This window comes from Necator americanus, chromosome I, assembly GCF_031761385.1.
Source record: "Necator americanus strain Aroian chromosome I, whole genome shotgun sequence".
NCBI classification, from domain to species: domain Eukaryota; kingdom Metazoa; phylum Nematoda; class Chromadorea; order Rhabditida; family Ancylostomatidae; genus Necator; species Necator americanus.
The window spans coordinates 29,767,040-29,785,213 of record NC_087371.1 but is presented as its reverse complement, the minus strand read 5'-3'; the positions used below and the strand labels follow the sequence as shown (position 1 = coordinate 29,785,213).

General features: G+C 43.5%; 6 protein-coding genes across 7 annotated transcripts; 2 read left to right on the top strand and 4 right to left on the bottom strand.

Moving 5' to 3' along the window:
- Positions 1-190: 190 nt before the first annotated feature.
- On the bottom strand, positions 191-530 carry RB195_007274 (uncharacterized protein; the record flags this gene model as incomplete). The annotated part of the gene is made up of 2 exons (XM_064180824.1): positions 191-336; positions 476-530. 2 exons carry the CDS (start codon positions 528-530, stop codon positions 191-193), a joined length of 201 nt encoding a protein of 66 aa, XP_064037664.1.
- Positions 531-661: 131 nt separating this feature from the next.
- RB195_007273 (uncharacterized protein) lies at positions 662-8,961 on the bottom strand (the record flags this gene model as incomplete). The annotated part of the gene is made up of 3 exons (XM_064180823.1): positions 662-817; positions 8,759-8,853; positions 8,907-8,961. The coding sequence occupies 3 exons, from the start codon at positions 8,959-8,961 to the stop codon at positions 662-664; spliced, it is 306 nt and encodes a 101-aa protein (XP_064037663.1).
- Positions 8,962-10,252: 1,291 nt separating this feature from the next.
- On the bottom strand, positions 10,253-10,636 carry RB195_007272 (uncharacterized protein; the record flags this gene model as incomplete). Its single annotated transcript, XM_013445985.2, has 1 exon — positions 10,253-10,636. One exon carries the CDS (start codon positions 10,634-10,636, stop codon positions 10,253-10,255), a length of 384 nt encoding a protein of 127 aa, XP_013301439.1.
- A 160-nt stretch (positions 10,637-10,796) lies between these two features.
- Positions 10,797-11,168, top strand: RB195_007271 (uncharacterized protein; the record flags this gene model as incomplete). Its single annotated transcript, XM_013445986.1, has 1 exon — positions 10,797-11,168. The coding sequence occupies one exon, from the start codon at positions 10,797-10,799 to the stop codon at positions 11,166-11,168; it is 372 nt and encodes a 123-aa protein (XP_013301440.1).
- Positions 11,169-11,949: 781 nt separating this feature from the next.
- On the bottom strand, positions 11,950-12,261 carry RB195_007270 (uncharacterized protein; the record flags this gene model as incomplete). Its single annotated transcript, XM_013445987.2, has 1 exon — positions 11,950-12,261. One exon carries the CDS (start codon positions 12,259-12,261, stop codon positions 11,950-11,952), a length of 312 nt encoding a protein of 103 aa, XP_013301441.1.
- A 1,283-nt stretch (positions 12,262-13,544) lies between these two features.
- On the top strand, positions 13,545-17,960 carry RB195_007269 (uncharacterized protein; the record flags this gene model as incomplete). 2 transcript variants are annotated; one of them, XM_064180820.1, is made up of 9 exons in its annotated part: positions 13,545-13,607; positions 14,138-14,219; positions 14,286-14,415; positions 14,829-14,903; positions 14,992-15,169; positions 15,336-15,460; positions 16,130-16,874; positions 17,661-17,796; positions 17,917-17,960. In XM_064180820.1, 9 exons carry the CDS (start codon positions 13,545-13,547, stop codon positions 17,958-17,960), a joined length of 1,578 nt encoding a protein of 525 aa, XP_064037661.1. The 2 variants fall into 2 exon arrangements, with proteins under 2 accessions (XP_064037661.1, XP_064037662.1); XM_064180821.1 differs by lacking the exon at positions 13,545-13,607 and having other exon boundaries at positions 14,141-14,219.
- Positions 17,961-18,174: the final 214 nt, after the last annotated feature.

The following is an 18,174-nucleotide window of genomic DNA, read 5'->3' as shown; positions in this document are numbered from 1 at the left end:
GGAATGAAATGAAAATGAAAATGATTGAATGAGACGAATTGAAATTGAAGGTGAAATTTAATTCAAATCACTTTTTCTAAAATAAGAAAGCATCGGCAGAAGGATAGCATGTGTTTTTACAAAGTGTCCAAAATTGTAATCAATCAAAAACCTATAAATTACTCTACTTGTCATTGTTAAGTCACCAGATTCAGCAATTGAGGTGTAAGGACTGGCTGATGTGTTGTTCTTTGAGTTTTCCTATCGTACGAATGCTTTCTGTGAGGTTATGAGGCGCTGGAGAGGAGAAGTCACTGATGGCTTTGATTTTTCCACGCTCTGACGAAGGCGGTAGTGCTGAAACGTTTGCTGCTTGTTAATTAAGGAAGTTCGATACCAATCCTGGCTATATTCCAAGCAAAGCGATATAAAAATTCATAAATAATTAGTTTGGGAAAGCTTCACCTTTATTACAACATTATTTTCCGTTTCTTACCATTCTCTTGGCCGGAAAATGTGCGGAGATGGACCATGTCTCTGACAGTCGACATTGAGGCAGTTCTGGACATAAAATAAGTGGAATTAAAGAAATACCTACTAAAAACTCAAAGAAATGTTGAGGTGTCACTCATATGTACTTTGATAAAATATCAAATACAAATAACAAAAAAAAACTGGTTATTTATGAAATATGTGCATTATGACAATTTGGGGCGAGTATGGTACAATCGGTAAGAGCTTCTGCTGTGACTGCACCGTCGGTCGGTGGTTCGAGACCGCCCCAGTGCCAACCAAATCCTCCATCCCTCCGCAGTCGATGAATTGATACTAGACTTGTCTGGAACGATAAAAACACTGAATAAGCTAACTCCGAAAAGTAGTCATTGTATATTCCAGACACGAGTTCGCAAACCATATGCGATTCTGTACTGAAGTCGAACGCGTAGGCGCATCCCAAGCGGATCGATTAACGCCGGACACCTCATCCTTTATCTTTTGGGACAGTTTCGAGGACTTTTCCTTTTCGGAATGACTTGGAAATGGTGACACAACTTTGAGAATTGGTATAGTAAAGGAACAATCGCGGTTAGAAGTGAATCAAACGTCTATGTCAATAATTTTCGCTGTTTTGGTACAGCTAATCCGCTCTCTGTTGTAGATGTAACTTCTAAAATATTTGTTTTTTTTATTCGTCCATTATGACGGAAAGAGATGTGGAGGTAATGTGACTGAGGCAGCATCCACATACAGTAACATAAACATCGGAATCAACTCGGACTTACTTCAAACTCAGTGATCCCAGTGAAGGAACAATGTGAAGAGATTATGGTCACGCCTAAGCAGTTAATTTCCTGCACAAATCATGCGATGTGCATGAACCTCTGATTATGAATACTCATGAAAGCAAAAAGTAGAATATTTAACCTAACATTTTTCACAAAAACTTTAAATAATTTGCCGAACGTTTTTTTTTTCTTTACATTTGACTTAAGTGGACCTTATTTTCAGGTTTTCATATAACACAGGAACTTTCTATGACAAAAAAAATTCTACCCCTATACACCAAAATAGAAACAAATTTGCTCTGTGCATTGTTAGTGAAAAAATATCACGAAGTGAACCAAAATAAATAGTGTGAAAAATAAGTGAATAAATAAACAGGTAAATAAAATAGATAAATATAAAATAGATACGTAAATAGGTAAAAATGACAACTTGTAGAGAGGACATTTGAAATGATAAGATGGTTGTTTTGCAGAAGGTGTTAATACGATGCGGTCGGATATCAGTACGTACAATTGTCTCATACGGTAGACTAGAACGTTTTGCAACGTTATTGTTGGGTCAATATGACCTGAAAACTAATCGTAGCGTAGTCGGTTGCGCTCGAAACGAAGCAGTTGAACTAACGATTACGGTAGCAGGTAGGACGCATCGCTATGCTCACTCTGACTGCCGGGATGAGTGGAACTAACCAACTATTCACCCACCCCGATTCCAACCGCTATCTTCACCGCGCCGCTTACGCACGCCTACGCAATTGCGCTACGCTTCAGCCCATAACTACTCATCGAATAGAATCTCTTCAGCATAGACCATTAAGCCGTAGTATTGCCTTCCTCTTCTTTCGAGAACATTCCCATTCCAACTCACTCTATCAAAGCTCCGACGGCTTTGGGGCTGGAATGAAGAATTTGCCGTTAACGACAAATTTCTAAATTCCATATTACAGACATTTATGGAGGGACAGAAAAGTCCACATGTGTTAGGATGCTTTTCGCCCTCGCTGGTTCACAGAAAACGTCTACGCGGTGGGACTTTACTTCGTTTTCAGTCACTGGTTGTATCCTGGTTAGATTACAGCTAAAAAGTAGTTCTCGACAGCTGCTTCGTATGAATATATCAAATTTAGCCGAAATTAAATCAAAATACTGTTTGAGATGGTCTTATCTGGTTTTGATGCATCCTTCGATATGCTTGGTAGCAAACTGGTCCATAGGCTGCATATATTTCCGCAAGTTTTCCTCTACTCTCGCTGAAAGAGCTTAGACAGCGCTTTCAAATTTTAGTAAGAAGAGAAAGAGACTCACTAATGGAGAGATTTCCACATAGAATAGCCCAACGGATTTAAATAAGGGATTTAAATGGTCCTTACCGCAGAACCCAGGGGAAGTTCTTGTCGGTGGTGCTCGACTTTGAACCGTTAGGAACAGCCAAAGCCTACTGCAGCACGCAAGTGCATCTTCTGAAGCGGTGGAGGAGGTCTAGCGCAGCGCCTAGGATCCTGGTATTGGAGGGGGAGGGGGGGGGGGGCACCATTGCTAGCACCACTCACCGCTGCACTTCGCGAAGGTCCTACCTCGATACGCTACTGCACCGAGTTTCATGTAGTTTTGACTCGACTATAGTTGATCTTCATCTCGATGAGCATCGCGGGACCCTCCTATGTGAGCCACTTCATCCCGACATAAAAACAGAGTCCGCGTCTGAGTGCAGGGTTTTCTGGATGACTTTAATAATCTTTATCTTTAATGGAAGTTTTGGGCGATTTCAGCAGTGAAAATCTTCTCGCCGGTGAATAGGATCGAGAAGAGGGGCGAGTGGATCGCAGACAGTAACTTCTAGCCTTATTCAGCTTATTCAGTCTCTTCTTTCTCGTAGGGTTCCGCTCTCTGTGAAGGTGTTAGCTGTGTACTCCCAGGTCCCACGCTTTATTCATATTTTCATTCTCTATTTTCGTAGAGATTCCGAGATCAACTGTCGTCTGGTTCATCCTGGTTTCATTATTTTACTACGACGTCCTTCTTTGTGGTTTTCTGTGTAGCCGAGGTATTCACATTCCTCTAGCGCTCATCTTTTTCACGATCGCAATCTTCGGAAAAAAAAATCTGGATTTATCTTGAGCAGTCGACCGATCTCATCATGGTACGGTCTTTCGTCGACAAGGTGCATAATGGTAGCTCGATGAGGGGAAGGGGAGGATTGAGCAGAGTACATAGAGGCCTTCCTTCAACCTTCAGAACGCCGCCAACCCACGTTAACCTTTTCAAACTATTCGTCTGAAAAAGTGGATCATTCTTTTCAGCCACTCTGCAGATCACACCTCGTTGTTCATGGGTTTGTGATGGATTCGTGGATGTTCGTGGATTTGAGCACTAGTAACAGTTCCATTTGTCTCCATCGCATCGGTGCGAGAGTCACCCAAGTTTCTACTGGGATAACAATCAGGATGAATTCTCTTTGAAAGACTTTGAGAAGATCATCACTTTGGGGACTTTGGGAAGGAGGACTTTGGGATGAAAGACTTTGGGAAGATGTAGATAACCAGTTTCAATATAACTGTAATGTGTATGTGTTAGCCTGTTTTCCTAAGTATAATCGGATAAAACGGCATGGAGCATAGTAAGCACTTGCGTAGGCGGTTGCGCTCAACGCTCGAAGCGATGCGATGGTGCGCAGCGGTTGGGACCCTGCTATCACCTAGTTCATTGCAGTAGTTCCTTTTGGTCCCCCATCTCGATTCCAACCGCCATCTCCGCCACGTCGCGCCTAGCGCAACCGCCTACGCAACCGTACCATGCTTCATGTCGTTTTGACTCTACTATATTTACCTATACCCGGGATGTGCAGTAAATGACCTCTGTTATTTGAATGTAAATGCACGAATTTTCCAAAGTTCCGCAGTACTTACTCCAATGACCCCACATTTCTAGTAGGTCTTCAAATCCAAATTTTCTGTTATGCTGGACCTAAAACATTTTCCGCAAGCATGGAACCCATATAACAAGACGAAGACGTCGGAAATATTCAATATATTCACCCGTTTTTTACGAGATAACTGTTTTACAAAAGTGTAACTTTACGAGTGCTGTCCACAAATAATCCTGATGTATCTGGAGGTTCTCAAAATTTCAAAAGTGAAAGCTTTAAAGGCATCACCCCATGGCATGCTGTGAAAAAAAAACGGCCCGGAAGATGCGGCGCGTGCACAAGGCTGGCGCGCTCCAATCGAACTTCTTGCAGAAAATAGCACGCCGGAACGCCCGAGACCGAACCGATTAGGAGGAAATGGACGGAATCACCCTCCTCTCCATAATTTACTATGCCGTATACGAATACTCCACCTGAAATCCGCACCACCTCAGATTCGTGGGGTGATGCCTTTAAAAAAAAAAAAAAAAAATAAAGTCGGGTCAAAAAAAAAAGAAACACGAGTGTAGTTGATGTGCATTTGCGTACGCGCTCGAAACGGCGCTGTGGAGGCAGCAGTTGGAACCGAGGTGGGCCCGTCGCCAATTGCAGCGAAGGGTGAAGCCAGCAAGGATTTCACCACCCTCCTAGCCGCTACGTCCCACCGAAGCGCCTCGAAAGAAGCCGTGTACGCAATTGCGTACGTGTTTCATGTCGTTTTGACCCTACTATATATCACAACGAAAGCACATAACAGCCATAACAGATCTAAGAATCAGAAGCATTAGGAGCTCAATTCGACCTTTAGACACCTATAAACGAACCCAATAGTATTTTAAAAATAGATTTTCACAGTGAAGTACTTTATCTTTCATTTCATTAGCTAATTTTTTATGGTTGTTTGCTTGTTTGTTTCTTTTTTGTTAGTATGGATTTTATCAATCGGCATGTTCTGTGTTCTTTTGCTTTCGCCAAATCCCTGCTGATATGTTTTTGATGTTTCTTTGATGTAATACCGTTCTATTCTTTTTTTCTCGTCTAAAAATGTGCTGAGTATTAAGGGAACTGTTTTCGGCTCATTGAATTCAAGCAGCTCTAATAAATCGCTCTCGGTCTAACAAAGTAATAAATAGTAATAAATATTTGTGCCAAGCTCCTTAGAAGGAAAGAGTTATCAAAATAGACGGAGCCTTTGACTGCTAATTCTAATAAGTGATTTGCTAGATACTGGGACCCTCTTCTACACGAAATGCAGAGGTTCCTGCTCACGTCTAGTGTTCTGTGGCGAATTGACCTTCTGTTGTGAGCATTTGCACCCTTTATGTACTATGTAAATATGCGTATAGTCGGGTCAAAACGACATGAAGCTCGGTGCATTTATGTAAGCGGCTGCTCACGTAGCGATGCGGTAGAGCGTAGCGGTTGGGGCCGAGAGGGGGCTCGTCCTAGCACAACACATCGTTGCAACTCCCGATGGTCCTATCCCGATGCTAACCATTAAAGGTATCATCCCACGAATCTAGAGTGGTATGGATTTCCGGTGGAGTGTTCGTATACGGGGTCGTAGATCAAGGAGAGGGGGTGATTCCGTCCATTTCTTCTTAATTGCAGTAAAAAAAAGGCCCGGAAGATAAGACTTCGGATGTCCCGGCGCACTACTTTCTACAAGGAGTTCGATTGGAGCGCGCCAGCCCATACGGCGCCGCGTCTTCCGGACCGTTTTTTACGGCAATTAGGAAGAAATGGACGGAATCACACCCCTGTCCGTTATCTACTATCCCGAATACGAATACTCCACCTGAAATCCGCACCACCTCAGATTCGTGGTATGCTGCCGTTAGCTCCACCGCGCCGCTTCGAGCCCAGCCTACACAACTACACCGAGGTTCGTTTTGACACCACTCTAAGCTGTCTTAGTCGTGAACGTTACATGGTCAGAGTTCTCTTTGAAGCTCTGCGCCGTAACAAATAACAGAATTAAACGCACATCCTAGCGTTAAACCTGCATATTTTGAGGGAATTTCGTATTACACCAAAACAAGTTTTCTACTACAGTGCCCAATTACGTCGCTATTGAGAATAAGCTACGGTGTCCAAATCTGACTGCGCAGGGAAAAATTAGACGGTGACTATTGTATCCTGCCGAAATAGTGTCACGACATCATATGTATGTTATTTTTCACCTAACCCATCTTTTAGATGAAGTCTGATAAAATCTTGAGAATTGTTCCGTTTAGGACCTAGCATGCACATGGTCCGTACATAACCATAGAGGAGTGGGTCAATGATTGAATGGGATTCTAATGTTCAGTGAATTTCACATGATCTACATCGCAAACACCTATGCTCGAGCAAAATTACAGCGGATGAAGTCCTAGGATAGTAAATATGAAGGATACGAGAAAGAGTCTATCGCTCTGCAGGACCTACTGTGGTTCTACTTAGGACCATCGGTAACATCGCTTTCGCGATACACGACCGCTTTACTCTCGAGAACCTTCTGTGGACTCCATGCTCAGGTCCTGCAAGAAATTTCGAGTATCACCGGGAGCCTCTTTCCACGCTGGTGTCGGTAAGCTAATGGGCAGTATTTTTTGACTTTGATGTGAAATAGCTGAACCTCCATGGATCTTCGTTGAATCTGATGTAGAACGTTCTTTCTCCTTTAGTCGTATTGCTTACTGCCTTTTTCTTATCCTTTTTTTCTCCTTCTCCCAGTACATCCTTTTTTGGTCATACATCTGAGCAGCAACACTGTTATCGAAAAATTTGACTTTCAATAGAACTCAGCATAGTAAGATGTCGTTTAATAAGTTGTACATGAGGTACTTATATAATTTTGTGACGTTTCATCGCCTTCTTCAAAGTCTGAAATGGTCAATTCAATTCACAATCTAAACGATCAATTATCTCCACAACTAAACAGACAAACTCTGACCCTACTTTTTCAAGCACTGACGTGGCGACTGCTCACTTTGGATCGGAGACGCCTAGCAGGGACCGTTGACTGATCGATCACGAGAGCGAATGACTCAGTGTGGAGTTTGTGGTCATCCCACACCAGCTGGATGTTGCAATAACAGAAAGACACTTGCAAGATGCCTCATTATATCGTTTATCCTCCTTTAGTTGTTTCATGAAAAAGTGACATTTCGTAAACGATGAATGGGTTAGGATAGCGAAATCCGCTGAGTTTCCTTCCTCTTCCATTGCTCACCTCAACACTGACCTGTCCAGTGCTCTATTTCCTTATCAAGACGCACTAACCTCAAGTCCATGAACGATCTGGCCTCCACTGGCCCTGCTGCATTCAAAGTGAGACCTATAATTAGTGGTGCAGGAAGTCCTACGGATAGGATAAGGTGGTTCCTAAACACAATATTTGCGCAAGTATTGAGCCATATACCTGCCCATCTAAAAGACACCCGTGTGTTCCTAGACCACCTGCACGCAGCACACGTAACACGAGACTGTGTCATGGAATCATTAGACGTCGAAGCGCTCTACATGATTGTGTCTAATGACTCTGTGATACGGACTATGTTCGAACTGCTGAAAGAAAATATAAGAACTATCATTTTTATGGATTCCCAATCTCACAATTGATGGTTCTTTTCAAGAAGTGCGTCGACTGCAATATCATCGGATGGTCCGGAAATTACTTTGCACGACTTAGAGATTTGGCTCTGGGGCAGAGAGTGGCTGCCACCTTAGTAATTTCCTTTATGGCCAAAATTGAATCACCTGTCCTTGAACTTCGAACGACACCCAAGCAGAGATGTAAAAATGTTCTGACTTGTTAAAGGCATCACCCCACGAATCTGAGCTGGTACGGATTTCAGGTGGAGTATTCTTATTCGAGACAGTAGATTATGGAAAGGGGAGTGATTCCGTCCATTTCTTCCTAATTGCCGTAAAAAACGGCCCGGAAGATGCGGCGTGTTCACACTGCTGGCGCGCTCTAATCGGACTCCTTGTAGAAAATAGCGCGCCGAATCGCTCGAAGCCATATCGTCCGGGCTGTTTTTTACGGCAATTAGGAAGAAATGGACGGGATTCTGCCCATCATCTACGATCCCGTATACGAATTCCACACCCCCTACCCCTACTACCAAATCCCTACCACCTCAGATTCGTGGGTTGATGCCTTTAAACCGACAGTCCGAACATATATGATCCACTAGAGAGAAACCCCAAGGCAATTGTCTTCCTTTTTTAAACGTCCAGGTTAGCATCTGGAACGATACGTGCCAAACGAATTGGTATCGTAGGCCTAGTAACAAGAGCATCTTGGTTCATTTTCTCTCTGCTCAGTGAACCGAAGTGAACGAGTACGCCAGCTGAAAACCCCCACCACAGATACCTTTCTGGTTCCCTTACATCTCCGATGAAATAAGCACTGCGACTAGGCGGTGTCTGAGGAGGACAGACTTAGATCAGCTCCGTTTCGTTTGTGGAAATAGCACCGAACTACTTAAAATGTCAGCTAGTTTGGAATCGCTTGTACAGCACCATCTGTACAACACGAAATTGTAATATTTGTCCCACACGTAGAGCAGGAGACTGTTTGAGATTTGCTGTGATCTACCTGATTTCTTGCAGGAGTTGTGGTGACGAGTATGTTGGTGAGATGGCACGACAGCTGTATGTTCAACCAACACGAATCGAATCCTTCGCCAGACTCTGCATATTTACGCGGTTACGTGAGCAATTCAGAAATCTACACCAATCCCAACCTTTTGCTATGATGACTTTTGCAACTTTTCCCTTTTCAAGAAACCAAGGTGTCATTCGAGTGGGAAAGAAGTGAACTAAGAGTGATATATGATAGTGATTACCCAAAAGATCGAATAAAATTGCAGTTCGTTTGGTTGAAATGCACGTTGAAATCTGCTTAGTCACAATCAGGCGCGTAGGCGGTCTTATTTATTGTCGAGGAAATGTCGATCGTGCTTAGTGATCTTAGTGTTCAGTAGCAACCTCAAATCAACATAATTCAAGTGATCAAGACCCTTAGGGTCATTCTAGATTGACCAGCAGTACCAATACTTTGCTCTCCGCTATTTCATCATGAGTGACGTCCAGTTTTTTTTTTTTTTTCAGCTGATCAGATTACTTACGAAGTGACTGACAAAAGATCTAGATTTATGTTCTTTTGCTTTCCCAAAGAGATTCCGGTGAAACTTCATTTATGATCTAACGTTTCGATAACCTCCTCTTAAATGGATTTTCTTAATGAAAATGGCTCAAGGTTTTTGATGCATATCCCATCAAACTCATCCTCTGTCCTACCAAGCCTCGATATCGTTCTGACTACACCACGTAAGAACTCTGAACACGAAAAGAAACGAACCAGCCTCATCGACTAGCGGTGCTGGTGAACCGCCGCATTAAACGTCCATAACTACCTCTAAAGCTGAAGAACACGCTACTAAGGCGGGTTTCAAGAAATGAAGACAAGCCGCAGAACGACACAGGCACCGATACTTCGACGAGTACGCAGTTTATGGACGAAACCGTAACGCACATAGCGCACGACCGTCACATTGTAGTTAGGAAGCTGTTCAATGTCATATCCTTCTTTTGTGTGAAAATAAACAAGACACAAGATGTTAGAAATGAATTTAAAAAACTTGTAATTCAGAAGAAAAACAGTGATTTAGAGATTACACGGTAACCTGATGCAAATGGCATGAATACGGTGCAAGTAGTACTCTCCTGAGAAATGAACGACTTCCATAATTCCACTTGATTTTGGAAATCATGTTGATGAGCGACAACTCATTAAAATTTCTAAACTATAGTATCATACCCTACACCAAAGCAAATTACTCTTTACGACCACCATACATGGACGATAAGACTGGCTGTCAACAGTTATATCTGTAACTCAAACGTATAGACTGTTAGTAATAGGAACCCGGTGCAGATCTTCTAAGAATCACACCAAAAAAGACAGTTACGTTCTCCTTCGGAAGAAAAACAACAAAGTTTACAACACACAATTTATTCGATATAAATTACACGGGAATACATACAGAAATACACAAGGCCCTTACAAGGACAATAACACAAACAGAGATCACTCTTTCTCACCGGCACTCTTCTTCGGAAGCAACACAGCCTGGATGTTCGGCAGCACTCCACCTTGAGCAATGGTGACACCAGAAAGCAACTTGTTCAACTCTTCGTCATTGCGTACCGCCAGCTGTAGATGTCGAGGATTGATTCGAGTCTTCTTGTTGTCACGAGCAGCATTTCCAGCCAATTCAAGCACTTCAGCAGCCAAATACTCGAGTACAGCAGCTAGATAGACGGGAGCACCTCCACCGATGCGAGCTGCATAGTTGCCCTTGCGAAGCATACGGTGAAGACGACCGACGGGAAATTGCAGACCGGCACGAGCCGAACGAGACTTAGCTTTTCCACCGGATTTAGCTTTGCCTCCTTTACCACGACCAGACATTATAGACGAAACAGACGATAGCGGGCGAAGACCAGAATGTGTTATACGTAGCGCGGCGATGTTGGTTTGCTCCACCTACCGAGTGGGCGGGGCATAGTCCGCGCTCGTCAAACATATAGCTGTGTTACTCACTTGCATTAACGTGCTCTCCTCGTCCATTATGCCTCCAAAGCCGTCTGCTAAAGGTGCTAAAAAAGCTGCTAAAAGCCAGAAGGCTAGTCGTAGCAGTGACAAGAAGAAGAAGCATCGCCGAAAGGAGAGCTATTCTGTCTATATTTACCGTGTACTGAAGCAAGTTCACCCCGATACTGGCGTCTCTTCTAAAGCTATGTCTATTATGAATTCATTCGTCAACGACGTATTTGAACGTATTGCTGCTGAAGCATCTCGACTCGCTCAGTACAACAAGAGGTCCACAATTTCATCGCGTGAGATCCAAACCGCCGTTCGACTTATCCTACCTGGAGAATTGGCTAAACATGCTGTATCCGAAGGTACTAAGGCAGTTACCAAGTACACATCAAGCAAGTGATCCACTTTTATTGGTCTCATAACCCTGTATTTATTGTCCAGTGATGTATTTTTGTCGGCGATGTCGCATATAATCTGCCGAATAAATCATAAGTGTATCGATTTGTGAAATCAACACGAAAACACCTCTGGTTTAAAATCAAAAGATTGTGTGGTAGTTAGTGGGTAGATTGGAAACTTTATGAGCATTCTTGATTCGTTTTTTCCACAACCTGTCACTCTGATAAACTCTAAGGACTCAATACGATGACTATGACTTTGTACGTGTCGGAAGATCTTGATACTGTTATCTAGAACCTTGGATATAGGAGTCTAACTGCTTAGCGAAGTCTAAAAGTAGTTTCAGACCACTTCATAGGCGAATGCTCGTAATCTTACGTATGCTATGTGAACTAGTTTGGAAGCGTTGTGCTGTATACGTTTGAGGCTAGTTTTGTGCAAAACATCAACGCTACGTCATTCAGCTAGTGTACTTGATTCCACCACCCTCCCTTCGTTTTCAAGGAAACCCGACAAGAGAACGCTCACCCCTCTAGCCTGGTCGTTTTCCGATCGATTCGTGTCCACTGGACGTCTTAGCCCGTTTTCACCCGACAACACTGTCGAAGTCTAGGAAACACCTCAACGACCATCCTAGGGAATTCGTGTTTGCAAAACTCCTTTTTTTATAATAATTTATTGGGCGAATGAGATACTGTGAAGTGGAAATGAGAACAGTACAAGAAAACAAAAAAAAAATAAGGAAGAAAAATGTTGTACAGACACGTTCAAAATAGATCAGTTTATCCTCCAAATCCGTAGAGTGTACGACCTTGACGCTTCAGCGCGTAGACGACATCCATAGCCGTAACAGTCTTACGTTTAGCATGTTCACAATAGGTGACAGCATCACGAATAACGTTCTCGAGGAACACTTTCAGTACTCCACGAGTTTCCTCGTAGATGAGGCCAGAAATACGTTTCACTCCACCACGTCTTGCTAGACGACGAATAGCAGGTTTCGTAATACCTTGAATATTGTCGCGAAGTACTTTTCTATGACGCTTAGCGCCACCTTTGCCGAGTCCTTTGCCTCCCTTACCGCGTCCAGACATATTGTGAGACGAACAGCAGTAGCAGGAAAATTTCGTCCCCTGCTTTTATATGACTACGCCAGGTCACCACGCTGGGCCCCCGTATCGATTTTGCGCTGCAGCGCGTTCGCAGCAGGACGGGTTGCCACGCACGCTGCACATCGATCCGTCGCGGTGCCGCTGCAGCCTCGGATGACCTTCGTCCACAATGTCACATCTTGTGCGGTGGTTCTGGTTTCGGTCGCGTCGTTTTTTTTTCTCTACGCGTTGTTTATGCACCGTTTCCACGTTTTTCCTTATCACAACCCCTTATCTCTGGAAAAGAGGAACACTTGCTTAGCAGTTGGAACTGTTCGTTCATTCTCCTTCATTTCTTCCATTAGAACTGGTTCTTCCGTATATGCCAGGTGGCACCGATGTTTTCTATTGTTTTCGAAGTACCGCCGACGCTTCGAAGAGAAAGCGTTCTATGAAGTGATGGCTAGGAATGCTTCGTGTACTTCACTTGGAACGTAGATTACCAGTTTCTGGCCAACCAATTTCTATTAATTTCTACTTTTTTTGTTCCCCTTGAATAAAATACTCGAAACATGCTATCTACTCATCCGATTTAAGGTAGATGACGTTGAGTAGTAACTAGAAGGCGGGATTTTCATTCGCACCTCTACAAGACACTGACCTTCCCATGCTTATCAACTTATGCGAGCGTTGTATTTTGAAAAGTTGCGTATCGTACGCATTGTTTTTAACTCAATCGTAACAAAAACGTATGGAATAGTACTTCACGGATTCGATGCTAGCATAGCATACCTCCAGTTTCTAACACATATAGTCGGGTCAAAACGACATTAATCACAAGTGTGGTGCATTTGCGTAGGCGCTCGAAACGGCGCGGTGGAGGCAGCCGTTGGAACCGAGGTGGGAATGTCGCAAACTGCAGCGATGGGAGGTGCCACCAAGGATTCCACCTCTTAGCGGCTACCCTCCACCAAAGCGCCTCGAGAGAAGCCACGTACGCAATTGCGTACGTGCTTCATGTCGTTCTGACCCTACTATAAATCGAGCATAGCGTTCTGGGCTTGGCAGAAAGATCTCGCCTGAGTATTGCCCACCTTCTATAGCAAGAGAATGACTTTTCGCCACACAATTTGCTAACAAGGGCCAACTTAGCTGTATAAAACTTATGCGAAATGCTAGTGAACTCTGTTCCTACTTGTTGTTGTTTTATGGCACATCTATGGGTGTTTTTAAATAAGTAAATAAAAGTGCAGTCGCTTTCAAACGTGTACAATCAAACGGATACGATGCCACCATCGACCGACCAAGACAAACAGTGGTACCCTAACTTTCTGAAGAGCCCGCCTAAGGTAAGATGTAGTTGGGGATGGCCACTCAGTGGAACCCTCACTTCTGGAAGTAAATAACTGAATCAATCGGGACCCTTAGACCTAACCTATTTGTCTTAGAGGATCTTTGAAATGTAAGATAAAGTTACTAAGTGAAAAAAGTTAGATAGAGCTTTCAGAAATAAGGGAGCCACTGAGTGCCTGCTCCCCCCAACTACATTTTCCCCTCCCCCGATCTCTAGTATACTTAGACTGTGTTGATTGGCTCGTTGAAGCAGCACTGCCAGCCTTCGTCGCGTATGCGTTGCGTCAGCCGGTTGAACGTGATTGGTTTCGACTGTGGGGACATTTTAAAACCAATGTAAGGCATATAAATTCTAGCGCAGTACCGGTATCAGATTCACTGGGAGTCATATTTTAATCGGACTGCTCATGAAGAAACTAGAACAGATAGAATTACAGTTGATTTGTTCTGCTTTTGAACACTTTTTCGATCGTTGGCTTCTGTGTTTTGGTGGTGTTCTTAGATAGAAGTAAATATTAGTTTCCAGATAATGGTGAAAGACCTTGTCATCAAGTGCAGAGGACTACCCTACTCATGCGATGAGAATAGTCTCCGCAAGTTTTTGGGTGGTGAGTTCACTTGTTGTCAACGCAGAAATTTCATCCTATCCGATAGATTTTCATCAAATTTTGCAGATAACGGCATCAGCAAAGTGAACATCATTATGCGAGATGGTAAAGCAGCTGGTGATGCTTTTGTGCATTATAGCAATGAGGACGATTACAAAAGGGCACTTAAAAAGGATAGAGAACACATGGGACATCGGTCAGTACCACAGGAACTTGTAAAACAAACTAAGATGGGAAAGGTGGTGCATGGCTTTAGAACTAACAAAGTACGGGTACTTACACTACAGAAGCTTTAGAACAGTATTTAGTGTTATAGTCGGGTAAAAACGGTCTGAAGCTCGACCTGTGAAAGTGTTTCTAGGAACATGAGCAAACAAAATAAATACCATAATGTATAGTACTTTATTATATAGCATATTGGCACTATTTGCTTATCGTCCAACTATCTAGTTCCCTTCGCTGTTCTAGTCCCCACTTTCTACCTTAGTTTATCCACTTTGTTCATAATATGTTTATGAAACATCACTGTATCCCTTTTTAACGAGAGAATCGATACTATAGAATGTCTTAGGGGCGTTAGAGAACGTTTCAAAGCGACTACTTATTTAGCTACATTGAAGTGATGCCTGCAGATCAAGATAGCCCCAGCGGTCGTGGGGGTGCCAGTGGACGCGATCGTGAAAGGTATTCGCAACGCTCAAAAATCTAGTTCTAGTTTGATATTTCGTTTTGTTAAAATTCATCTTGGGTTCTATTTGTTATTCATTGCTAGGGGAAGTAGCTACCGTGATCGTCGTGAACGTGACTATGATTATGGTCGTGGTTCGTCCCGGATGACTATGTTGATGCCAGCCCCATATGGTGAAGGGGTTGTACGTTTGCGCGGACTACCTTACGGTGCACGTGAAAGGGATGTATACGACTTCTTTGCTCCTCTAAACATTGTACCGGTTAGTAGGTTCTTCTTTCCTCTGAAGTTTTGCTTAGACTGCAGAGTTCAAAATGGCGCGGTCTCGCGCCTCTGCGCTTGGCTGGTTATTCAACCCTCATAATTAAACGTCCAATAACTTTTAAAACCGCTTTTTGATGAGATCATGTTAGAACAATTTGTTTCAGGAAGGCATTCTCCTACCAGATGATCGTACTGCTGCCAAAACTAATGGGGAAGCATATGTTGTTTTTGTTGATCAAGAAACAGCAGATCGAGCGCTCATGAGACACATGAAGAACATGCAGCACCGGTACGTCCTGAATCTATACAGATGCACTTATGCTTTTTCTGAGCACCTAACATCTCAGTTCCTAATATTTTTGGTTGCTTCAGTAACTCTATTTTTCAAAAAGGTTTGCTTTCGGTGAAACGCTGTAGCATTCGGTTTAGATTACTTATCGGTACGAGTGGGTGGCTTGATAATTGTTAATATTTGGGGAATCGCCTGCGCTTGATCTACTAGGTCCTCTTTTCGGTAAAGTATTGGCTTGTGTTGCTGCATCCATCCGATTTGGTTCCTGCTCTAGCTCACCTATTAGGTGCAGTAAATTCGTTATACCTGGGGTATTCGTTACGACAAGGCATTGTCAAATTTTTCCTGGGTGTGGAATTATTTCTTCAAGAGTTTGGATTAGGCCTAAATTTTGGGGAATGAAAGCTCTCATAATGTCTGCAAATATATAAAAGTAGAAAATAATCACTGTAGCGAGGTGGACATGGGTAGACGAAAGGTCTCAGAGTTTTTAATCACATAAGTGTAGTCGTATCATCATGAGGCTAGGGCATTCTTCCTACCCGTTTCAAGATAATTTGGGAAAGGTTACTGTTGTTTGCTAATGCATTCTTTGTACGAAACATAATTGAGTATCGGTTTTCAAAGTTTCTGGATTAAATTCAACAGGATAAACGTGGCTTTCAGATACATCGAAGTGTTTGCTGCTTCATACGGCGAGATGGTGCAGTTCTGTGATGAGTACCGCCTGCGTGTGCCGCGCGGTACTGGGGGAGGCGGCGGATACGGTGGTATGGCTCGTGGCGGATATGAAGAATCATTTGGTGGCTTCGGGGCATTCGGGCGTCCAGGAGGTGGTGATCGTCCTGCGGCAGTTGGTCCATGGGAAGATAGTCGTGGTGGTTATGGAGGGACACCGATGGCTGATCCTTTTTCGGGTGGCTACAGTTCATCAGCATGGGCTGGAGCCGAATCCCGCCTTCCACCTTCACCTCGTGGATCTTCCTATGCAGATCCGTACGGGAGAGCAAGTCACACGGACCCGTATGGCAGGTCTGTTTCTGCGTCGGACCCATATGGGCGCGCTGCGCAGAACGACGATCCGTATATTCGTGGTTCTCGAAGACCAGAAGATTTGTTTGCTCGAAGAGTGGATCCCTTTGAAGGCTTCAGTCGCGGGCCATCGGATTCATGGCGTGAAGATCGTGCACCCACTGGAGCGGCGGCAGGATTTGGCGATTCCTGGCACGAGTATGGCTATGGAGGCAGCGGTGGCGGCGGACCGATTCGTGTACGTGACCAGTGGCGAGATCACGAAGATTCCCGAGGGTCAGCTGCCGCTCCACCTCGTGGACGTGAACGACCTGGGCAGAGGTACACACTCAAAATGAGAGGGGTGCCCTTCCGTGCTATCGAGGCGGACATCTACGACGTGAGTTGGCATGTTGTGGTTCTTATAATTTGGTTCGGATACTTTTCAATAATGGTCATTGCGTTGAAAAAAGAATAAAGGACTTTTGCACATACCATTGAACAAGAAAATCATGAAGATTCGAACTAGGGTCAAGCACATTTTTATTGAATGATTCTGTTCTAGTAAGGATAACTGAGAAGGAAAATATTTATGTAGGAAAGGACGGCGGGGAGTATACCAGCTCTAAAGTGTCATTGTTACCTGCGGTTGTTTAAGTGTGTCTATTTATGATGTATTACATTGGCGCTAACAGGTGCGCGCGTCCCTCAATAATTTTGGTGTCGATTGTGGTGGGCATCACGGAGATGAATGGTAATTGGCTGCTTGTGCTTGATTTTGTTTGACCCTAGTTCGAATCCTGTGAGGCTAGTCTGAAGTTTTCTGTTATGTTGAATTCATGGTTATTTTGTGTCGGAGGCTTCTTGATGGAAAAATGGCGAGGCAATGAAACAAGGAAAAAACGAAATCCCCGTTATTTCTATTTGTTTCTCGAGTGAAAACGAAAACGTTTTTATGTTAGGATTGACAACGTTGCTGTATAAGCCATGATCTACGTCTTCTCCTTCGCAAACAGTGGTTGTAGGTGGTTCGGATGCACTTATTGCAATAATAAAAAGATCCTCGTTTCTTTCTAGCGTCTTTCAGTCTTTCTAAAATCTAGAGGTTCGCTTATTATGGCTTGTAGATTAAATTAGAATTCTTACACATAATTTTCGTTCCTTTCTTGAAAGCAACATTTTGCAGTTCTTCAATCCCATTCGTCCAGCACATGTTGAAATAATACATGAAGCAAGTGGGCGACCATCTGGAGAAGCTCGTGTTGAATTTTCGAGCCGAAAGGACTATGATGACGCTCTCCTGAAGGACAAGCAATATATGGGTGTGTATTTTTAATATTATGTAGAAAGCTCTTGCCGATCATGCGACAACGCAACTGGCGGTAACATGACCACGTGCCTCTCTCTATTTGTATTCTTCCATTCTAGTTTTATTGATTCAGGACCGCGCTACGTGGAGCTTTTTCCCGATTTTGGAAGGTACTGAAAAGGGCGTGTGCAGCAATTTTCAGTAATTTACATTTCTTTTAATATTCTCATTTGTTGTTTTGTTTCGTCATTCTACAATCACGTTTCGACTTAGCTGAATTCTTTTCGCCCTGCCGTGTTGTGGTAATTTCGCAGGTACTCATTCGTTACTCCCCCAACTCTTTGTTATTTTTCAATGTTCGATTGTCGTTTGTCTCAGTTGGTCTCGTTAT